The sequence below is a fragment of the Dipodomys ordii genome, unplaced genomic scaffold, assembly GCF_000151885.1.
Source record: "Dipodomys ordii isolate 6190 unplaced genomic scaffold, Dord_2.0 Scaffold113, whole genome shotgun sequence".
Lineage (NCBI taxonomy): Eukaryota > Metazoa > Chordata > Mammalia > Rodentia > Heteromyidae > Dipodomys > Dipodomys ordii.
The window spans coordinates 3000247-3009660 of NW_012267329.1; the positions used below are offsets into that span (position 1 = coordinate 3000247).

At 36.2% G+C, this 9414-nt stretch overlaps 1 protein-coding gene across 1 annotated transcript in view; it reads left to right on the top strand.

Moving 5' to 3' along the window:
• Nucleotides 1-9414, top strand: part of Sbf2 (SET binding factor 2) — a 298843-nt gene that overhangs the window by 122357 nt on the left and 167072 nt on the right. Inside the window, exon 3 of the mRNA XM_013028675.1 lies at nucleotides 2682-2819. Coding sequence (XP_012884129.1) covers nucleotides 2682-2819 — 138 coding nt within the window. The remainder of the gene's footprint in view (nucleotides 1-2681; nucleotides 2820-9414) is intronic.

Genomic DNA, 9414 nt, shown 5'->3' on the forward strand with positions numbered 1-9414 from the left:
AGATATGTACATATGACCTTATAAAATGATGTTAATCAAAATGGAAACAGGAGGGTCCTCCCCCTTAGCGTGCTGTTTGAAGTAATTTCTTTTCTCTTTCATTTTTTTCCTCTTTGGCTTATCCCCTGTTGTCACTGCTTTGATTTTGGTACCCTGTGTCTTGTACTTATATTTACCTGATTTGGGGAGGTGCAGGGGAATAACGAAATGGTGAGATAAAGGACAAAGGGTGAACCAATGCAACTGTGATACTCATAAGACAGTATGTTGGAAATGAACTTTACAGCTTGGTCAGGAGGGGAGTCTGGGCCAGGAGGAAGGGATAGCAGGAGAAAATGGGGGAGAGGGTAACAATGTTTGACAAAAATTATACTCATTTCCTTACTTATGCAACTGTGTTCCCTCTGTGTGTCACCTTTCAATAAAAATAAATAAAAATCATTAGATACTAACACAAGTACTGTGTTTTTATGAAATGTATTTTCATACATTGAGAGAAAACAGGTACTGTTTCATATTTTGTAAATATAAATATTTAGCTTATGGAAGATAAAACATAAGCAAAGAGTATTTGGTAGCATTGTAGAGAGTTAAGGGTATTTCTTTCAATACTGTGCTAGTACTCAACAAATAGTAATTTCTTTTCTTTTTTTCTTTTTTAATTTTTTATTGTGAAAATACTGTACAGAGGGATTACAATTACATGGGCAAGGTAATGAGTACATTTCTTATCAAGCATTGTTGCCTCCTCCTTTGTTTCCCCTTCCCATCCCTTCCCATCTCCTCCCTGCCCCCCCCCAAACTTTTTTTTGCTGTTGTTGTTGGTTGTGGGGTCTGAATTCTGGGCCTGGGCCCTCAAAAGCTATTAAGAATGGTTTTAGAACACAGGAGAGGAGCTAGCAATTGTTTGATTTGGAGTAACTAGAATAATGGGGAACTTTCAAAGACCATTTGGTAGAAAAACAAAGATATTTAAGTGCTCAGTAAATATTTGTTAAGTGAATGATTAAAAATAAAATTGTAATAAAAATTTCATTTTAGCCTTTCTTGTGGTTCTTTTCAATATTCTTTATGGCTTCTACTTAAATTCATATGGTAAACTTTTTCATGCTCCAGGTAGAATCATTTAAATCTTACCATTCTAATGTCTATAGACAAAAGCATGGAAGGACAGATTTTGGAAAAGGTCTATATAAGAAGGGGAAAACATGTCAAAAGAGTAGTTAATAATCATAAATACTGTTTATATCCACTAAACGATGTGCCAGGGGCTATTCTAAATGCAAACATTCTTGTGTACTTATCAGATAGATGTTAGTTTTCTCTTTAGATAGATAAGGAAACAAATCTTGATAGGGTAAATAACTAATTATTAAGCAGAGTGATAAAAAGGAAGGCAATCTGGCACAGAGGGTTGATATATTGGCAAACCCATTCCTGTTTCTTTTATATCCATACTGAGCAATGCTGTTTATCAAGATACCTTTTTTAAAAAAAAACATTTTAAAAATGTGGCTCACGCCTGTAATCCTAGCTACTCAGGAGGCTGACCTAGCCCAGGCAGAAAAGTCTGTGAGACTTTATCTCCAATAAACCACTAGAAAACCAGAAGTGGCACTGTGGCTCAAGAGGCAGAGAACTTGCCTTGAGCTGAAGAGCACAGGGACAGCGCCCAAGCCCAAGTTGAAGCCCCATGGTTGACCAAAAAAAAGGACTTTATTTTTTGAAACTTGATGAGAAACTTTAATAGGGATTATAAAATTAGATATCCAGTAGAATAGCCAATATTCAAAAAGTATTTAACGTCATTAGTCAACTGCTTTCCATAATTTTGACAGATTTCATTTTCATTTTGTTGGTTTAAAAAAATGTTTCTCTTGAATTTTTGTTTTTCACTCATATGTCATTTAGAGGTATATTGTTTAACCTTTAAGTATTTGTAATTTTGAGCTCTGGGTTACTGATTTCAAGTTTAATTCCATTATGATCTGAGTGCAAACATTATATGACCTTTATTCTTTGAAAGTTATTAAAATATGCTTTATCATCCAGAACGTATTCTCTGTTGATGAATAAAATGTCTTTTTCATTGTAATGAATCAAAGCTTCCTGAGATTGTTGAGAAAGTTTCTAGAATAATTTTTTTTAAATCAATGATACATATTGTTTACATTATATCCTATTTATTCTCATAATAGGATTAAAGTACTTTAAAGTATTGTTGTCCCTATATATGACAATGTAAGGTCTCAGAAATGTCAAAGATTGGGGCTGGGAAGGTGGCTCAGTGGTAGAGCGCTTGCCTTGCATGCCTGAGGCCCTGGGTTCGATTCCTTAGCACCACATAAGCAAAAAGAAAAAAAAGCCGGAAGTGTCTTTGTGGCTCAAGTGGTAGAGCGCTAGCCTTGAGCTGAAGAACTGAGGGACAGCGCCCAGGCCCAGAGTTCAGGCCCCATGACTGGACCCAAAAAAAAAAAAGAAATGTCAAAGATTGGCGTCTATGGAACATCTTGATTGGTAAAAAATTTTTACATTATAAATCTGTACATGAATTTGTTTTCAATGTTGGTTGATGTGGCATACCATATGAGCTCAGTTTTAAATATAGAGAAGCATTTATTAAGAAATAATAACTTTTATCTTACTTTTAAAATGTAACAACTGTTTTCTTTTCCATTTAGTTTTGTCAGCCTGGTGGATGGCAGCTGTCCAAAGAGAGGAAACAGCCAACATTCTTTGTGGTGGTCTTAACAGATATTGACTCAGATCGACATTACTGTTCGTGCCTAACCTTCTATGAGGCAGAGATCAATCTTCAGGTACAAAATCTTTTCTATCCAAAGGATAATCATAGGGATAGTATTTAGGAAACCTTATACCACACTTGGCTTTTGTTAAAACTGCAAATCTGAGTTTTATGGGCTTCTTTTAAAAACGCATACGGCACCTAGGTTTTTGTGTTTAATATTGTGGAGAAGTAAAGCAATAAGGTAAAGTAGCTAACACTCCTACTTTGAATCACCGTTTTAAATTTTTTTTTCTTTTTGCTCAGATATTTTCCCATTTGTCATTTTAAGTGGACCAAAATATAATTAATTTAGTTTTTACAGTCAGATTAAAAATGTTTAATATCTACTCCATATGACTTTTAAAGGATTCTCAAATGCATAGAAGTTGTGGGAACTCTGGTCATTGTATTCTTATGTACTAGGTACTAACTAAAATTGTAAGACTACTTTTTTCTTTGGTCAGTTGTGGGACTTGAACTCGGGGCCTGGGTGCTGCTGTGAGCTTTTTTTGCTCAAGACTAGCACTCTACCACTTGATCCACAGTGCCACTTTCAGTTTTCTGGTGATAGAGTCTCATGGACTTTCCTGCGTGGGCTGGCTTTGAACCTCAATCCTCAGATCTCAGCTCCCTGAGTAGCTAGTATTACAGGGGTGAGCCATGGCATAAGGATCCTTTTTTTGTTTTTTGTTTTTTTTTTGATTGCGGGGCTTGAACTCGGGGCCTGGGCGCAGCCCCTCAGCTCTTCAGCTCAAGGCTAGTGCTCTACCACTAGAACTACAGCGCCACTTCCGGTTTTCTGGTGGTTTATTGGAGATGAGTTTCACGGACTTTCCTGCCCAGGCTGGCTTTGAACTGCAAGCTTCAGATCTCAGCCCTCTGAGTAGCTAAGATTTCACGCGTGAGCCACCAGCGCCTGGCAGGATCCTTTTTTTTTTTTTTTTTTTTTAATACTGCGAAGTTACTGGAAACAAAAGTCCCTTTGCATTTGTTCCAGAATGAGCACAAGCAGTGAGGTAGAATATGAAAAAGAATAAAATCCCCTCAGAATGTTCCTTTCTAGGTCATTAGTAAGGTTGTTTTTATTTTTGGCATGAGTTTAGTTATGTCCTTTTTAAAAAATGTGTTTTTTATTTTTGGATCATATCATCAGTTCAAAATAGATTGTTAATTCTCATTTGGTGTGAATTACTTCATACCAAATGTACTATGACACATTATTTGGAATCCTGAAGAGGAGGAATTTAGGGACACACACCATCCAAAGTAAATTGTGCAACTTTAAAAATTTTGACTCTGTTACCTTTTCCAAGATACAGTAACACTGTCAGTAATTACAAGCAAATTTTGGCATAAAATTTTTGATAACATGTCTTCAAATTATTCATCTAGGCAGTATGATCCCATATTATTTAAGTAGTCAGTGATATATGAAGATTTGATGTTGATTTTTTTTTTTTTTTTGGGTCCGGTTACAGGGCCTGAACTCTGGGCCTGGGTGCTGTCCCTTAGCTCTTCAGCTCAAGGCTAGCACTCTACCACTTGAGCCACAGCCACTTCCGGCTTTTTTTTTCTGCTTATGTGGTGCTGAGGAATGGAACCCAGGGTCTCATGCATGCAAGGCAAGCACTCTACCACTAAGCCACCTTCCCAGCCCTGATGTTGATTTTTATAGCTTACAAAATATATAACAAGTGTTATTTGTTTTCCTTAACATATTTAAAAGTTATTTAATATGTATACTTAATTCTTAACTGGTGATAATTCATGTAATTCTTAATGAAGATATTTGGTATATCAGCAAATTAATTGCTTCAATGAAAGGGGTATGTGCTGCTAGTGAGGGAAGATGATGAGACGTTGAAGGCATAAAAAATATTTCTTCTCATCAGATATAAAATTTAGGTCATAAAGCAAACCTTTAAGTACAGAAACATTCCAGATTACTGGGGCTGGGAAGGTGGCTCAGTGGCAGAGCGCTTGCCTTGCATGCCTGAGGCCCTGGGTTCGATTCCTCAGCACCCCATAAGCAAAAACAAAAAAGCTGGAAGTGGCACTGTGGCTCAAGTGGTAGAGCACTAGCCTTGAGCTGAAGAGCTGAGGGACAGCCCCCAGGCCCACAGTTCAGGCCCCACAACCGGACCTAAAAAAAAAAAAAGAAACATTCCAGATTACTATATGCTGAGTATTCTCCAGTGAAATACATAACGAATACAGATTGGACAACTGAAGTAAGTCTTAAAAGATTGAGTGAACAATTTACAAATGAAGATTTGAGACTCAGGAAAGAAAAAAGACAATTTGCAAAAACTCAGAGATAAGGGAAATAGATGTTAGAATTTCAGATAAATTAAAGATGTATTATGTTCATAACACTTTAATCCATTTTATTTATTTCATAGACTTTTGTCTTGGGTCTTATAAGAGCACTATTTGCTCTTTAACAGTACTATTTTACAGATGAGGCTAAGAGATTTACTCAATGTCAAGCACTAAGTTGACACATTTGACTATATCTCCAAAGACTAAGTACCAAAATATATGATATTGAAAATGATATTCTTGGTTCAAGAATAAGAGCTATTTTTTTCTGGTTTTGTCGGTCATGAGGCTTGAACTCTGGGCCTGGGCACTGTCCCCGAGCTCTTCAGCTCAAGGCAAGCACTCTACCACTTGAGCCACAGTGCCACTTCTGGTTTTCTGAGCAGTTTATTGGAGATAGGAGGCTCAGGGACTTTCCTGCCCGGGCTGGCTTTGAACTGTGATCTTCAGATCTCAGCTTCCTTAGTAGCTAGGATTACAGGCATGAGCCATCAGTGCCCAGCTAAGAATAAGAGCTATGTGGGGATTAAAAAAAGATAGGCCTTAGGCAGATCCCAGTGCATATGAAATTAGTATCCTGTAATGAAATACTACAAAATTCATGGAATATATACATTTTATAGTAAGCGGTATCTCGCTATATATATATATATATATATATTATATAATATATATTATATATAATATTGTGTATATATATATATATATATATATATATATAGCACACACTGGCTTTAAACCCTCAGTCTTCCAACCCCAGCCTCTAACTTCTAGGGTTGCAGGCTTGTGGTATCATACTTTATGACTCTATGTATTTCAACAGATATTAATTGGTGGGCTATTTGAGAAAACAGTAAATTTAAACATTCATAATATACACAATTAATTTCAAATGATTAAAGAATTACTTGGAAAATTGAAGCAATGAAAATAGGATTTTTTTTTTTTGGTTGGTTGTGGGGCCCAAACTCTGGGCCTGGACACTGTCCCTTAGCTCTTCAGCTCAAGGCTAGCACTTTACCACTTGAGCCATAGCACTACTTCTGGCTTTTTCTGCTTATGTGGTGCTGAGGAATGGAACCCAGGGCCTCATGCATGCCAGACAAGCACTCTACCACTGAGCCACCTTCCCAGCCCTGAAAATAAGATTTTTAAACTGATCTTTAGATGGAAAAACTTGGAGCAGGGGAAGAATATCTTACAGAGTTATCCAATATACAACTCATTCATTTTGCCCCTCTCTGTACTCATTATAGCAAATTTAGAACATATAAAGAGAAAAATAAGAGGATGGAGAAACAAATTAACTTTTTCTTCCAATAATAAGGATTTTATTCTAATAGCTATAACATAATTCACCCTGTGAAGTATATTTAACATTATACTTGATTGTATTCTAGAGACTAATTCTTAGGCCTTATTCAGCAAAATCTAGAGATAGCTAACACACAAACTTTCCTGCCTCAGCTGACTTTGGACCACAGCCCTCACATCTCAGGACTGCAGGCTTAATCTACCAGCATCTGGTTATATCTGTTTGCAAATATAAATATATTAGTATTCATGGTAGATATACTTTAAAATTTCTACCCAAATTGTGACCCACAGAATGCTATTCCAAGTCATTTTATGAGCATATTGTCCTTTCTTAGATGAATGTGCATTATAGAATATATTTGTTTATAACAAAAACTCTGATTTCCTTAATGAATGTGTGAATATACCATATTTCATAGTCATAAAGTTTTATAACATATTCTTTAAGAAAATTAAGTTTAAATCTTGATATTTGAGACTAGTTTTTATAAATTTCTCCATCAGTTTTCAGAGAAATGCATTTTATTTAACATAAGAACTAGTAAACTTCACCTGCGGATCTTATGGCTAATCAAACAATATTAATGTTTTTTTCTTAGAAAATATTAATTTCATTGTTTTTATTCTAATTTTACCAGGCAATGAAAATGAAATTTAAGTAGTTCGCTGATTATGATAGTTTGCCAAATAATGATCTTCAGTTTATGAGAAAGAATTTTGAGATGGTTAACTTCGTTAGAAAGGGAAGAAATCTTCTATGCTCTCTGCCCATTTCTCACAGAAGTTTGTACTTATTTTTCTTTTTCTCAAAAAATAATAATTAGCTTAATTGTACTCTAATTTTGTTATTTCAAAGTTGATTTTTTTTCTTTTTTTGGTTGGCCGTGGAGCTTGAACTCAGGGTCTGGGTGCTATTCCTGAATTCTTTTTGCTTAAGACTAGCACTCTACCACTTTGACACTTTTGAATCATGATTCTTAGATCTCAGACTCCTGACTAGCTAGGGTTACAAGTGTGAGCCACCAGCACTGAGCCTCAAAGGTAATTTTAAATGTTCTTAATAATTTTATAAAAATAAGCCAATGAATTTTTAAGTAATCTATAACTGATGAGTTAGTTATGTTTTGGGGATTAATGATGAGCAGAAACTTTTCTCAGTGCCAGTGTCCATATTTCTCAGTATATAATGATTGATTCATTAATTCAGATTAATCTATTAGATATTAATAGGACAGTAAAAGATATTTTAAAGAAATTATTTAGTAACAATGATTGAGATAAAACATGCAAAAGCATTTATAAATCAACATTATCATATACTTCTTTTTTTATTGTGAAAATACTGTACAGAGGGGTTGCAATTACATGGGTAGGATAATGAGCACATTTCTTATCAAGCATCGTAGCCTCCTCCTTTGTTTCCTTTTCCCATCCCTTCGTATCCTCACCCCCATCCCCCCCACCAAAAGTTGTAAAGTTCGTTTTTCGACATAACGACTTGTACATCTCATTGTTGCAATGGGTCTTCCTGTATCCCTGTTTTAACAATTTGTTTTTTCCCTTCCCCTCCACATATACTAACATCATATATAGTGAAACCAGGGGTTATACCATGGGGGAGGGACATACAAGGCAACAAAGACATAATCTTATAAATATGTTAGAAACAATCACATGAAAGATCTCTCTTTTTTTTCTTTTTTTTTGGGTCAGTCGTGGGGCTTGAGCTCTAGGCCTGGGAGCTGTCCCTGAACAATTCAGCTCAAGGCTCATGCTCTACCACTTGAGCCATCGCGCCACTTCTAGTTTTCTGGTGGTTTTTTTTTTTAATTGTGATTAAGTGATTACATAATTTCCCAAATTTCACAGTATTGTGGGATAATGATGCTCATTTAAAGTCACAAACTCATTCTAACTTTCCTGGAGCAAATTGTCTATCACGGTCTATAACATATAACGGTGTACACATATACACCATACATGTGATCAGCAGCATGGGGTTATTTAGTAATGGTTCGACCAGATGAGTGGAAGTTCTTTGTTTCTTAAGTCCTGTTAATTTTGTCGTATCACCTAACATTTTGGATTTAACATCCAGGGAGACCATGTACAGTTTGTCTCTTTGCTCTTGGCTTACCTCGCTCAACATGATTTCTTCTAGCTCCATCCATTTCCCTGCAAATGCCATTATTTTGTCATTTCTAATGGCTACATAATATTCCATTGTGTATAGATACCACAATTTTTGGATACATTCAGTGGGGCATCTGGGTTGTTTCCATATCCTAGCTATTGTGAACAGTGCTGCAATAAACATGGAAGTGCATGTATCCTGGTGTATTGGTTCCTGTTGTTCAGGGTAGATGCCTAGAAGTGGTATGACTGGGTCATAAGGCAGGTCAATCTTTAGCTTTCTGAAGACCCTCGAGACTGCCTTCCAAAGTGGTTATATAAGTGTACATTCCCATCAGCAGTGTAATAGGGTTCCTCTTTCTCCGCATCCCCTCCAGCATTTGTCGTTGGCTGACTTGTGGATGTGGAACATTCTGACTAGGGTAAGGTGGTATCTCAGGGTTGTCTTTATTTGCATTTCCTTCACCACCAGGGATGATGAACATTTCCTCATGTGTTTCTTTACCATTTTTATTTCTTCATCTGAGAAGTCCTTCTTTAGTTCACTTGCCCATTTAGTAATTGGTTTGTTAGGTTTGGGAGGGATTAGTTTCTTGAGTTCCCTGTATATACAGGATGTTAACCCCTTGTCTGATATATTGCTGGTAAATATTTTTTCCCAATTAGTTGTTGTCTTTCTAGCTTGGTTGTGATAGATTTAGCTGTGCAGAAGCTTTTTATTTTAAGGTAGTCCCATTTGTCGAGTCTCTCTCCAATTTGTTGTGACCTTGGGACTCTGTTCAGGAAATTCCTTCCTGTGCCTCTAAGTTCAAGTGTCTCTCCTACTCTGTCCTGCAGTAGTTTCAGAGATTCAG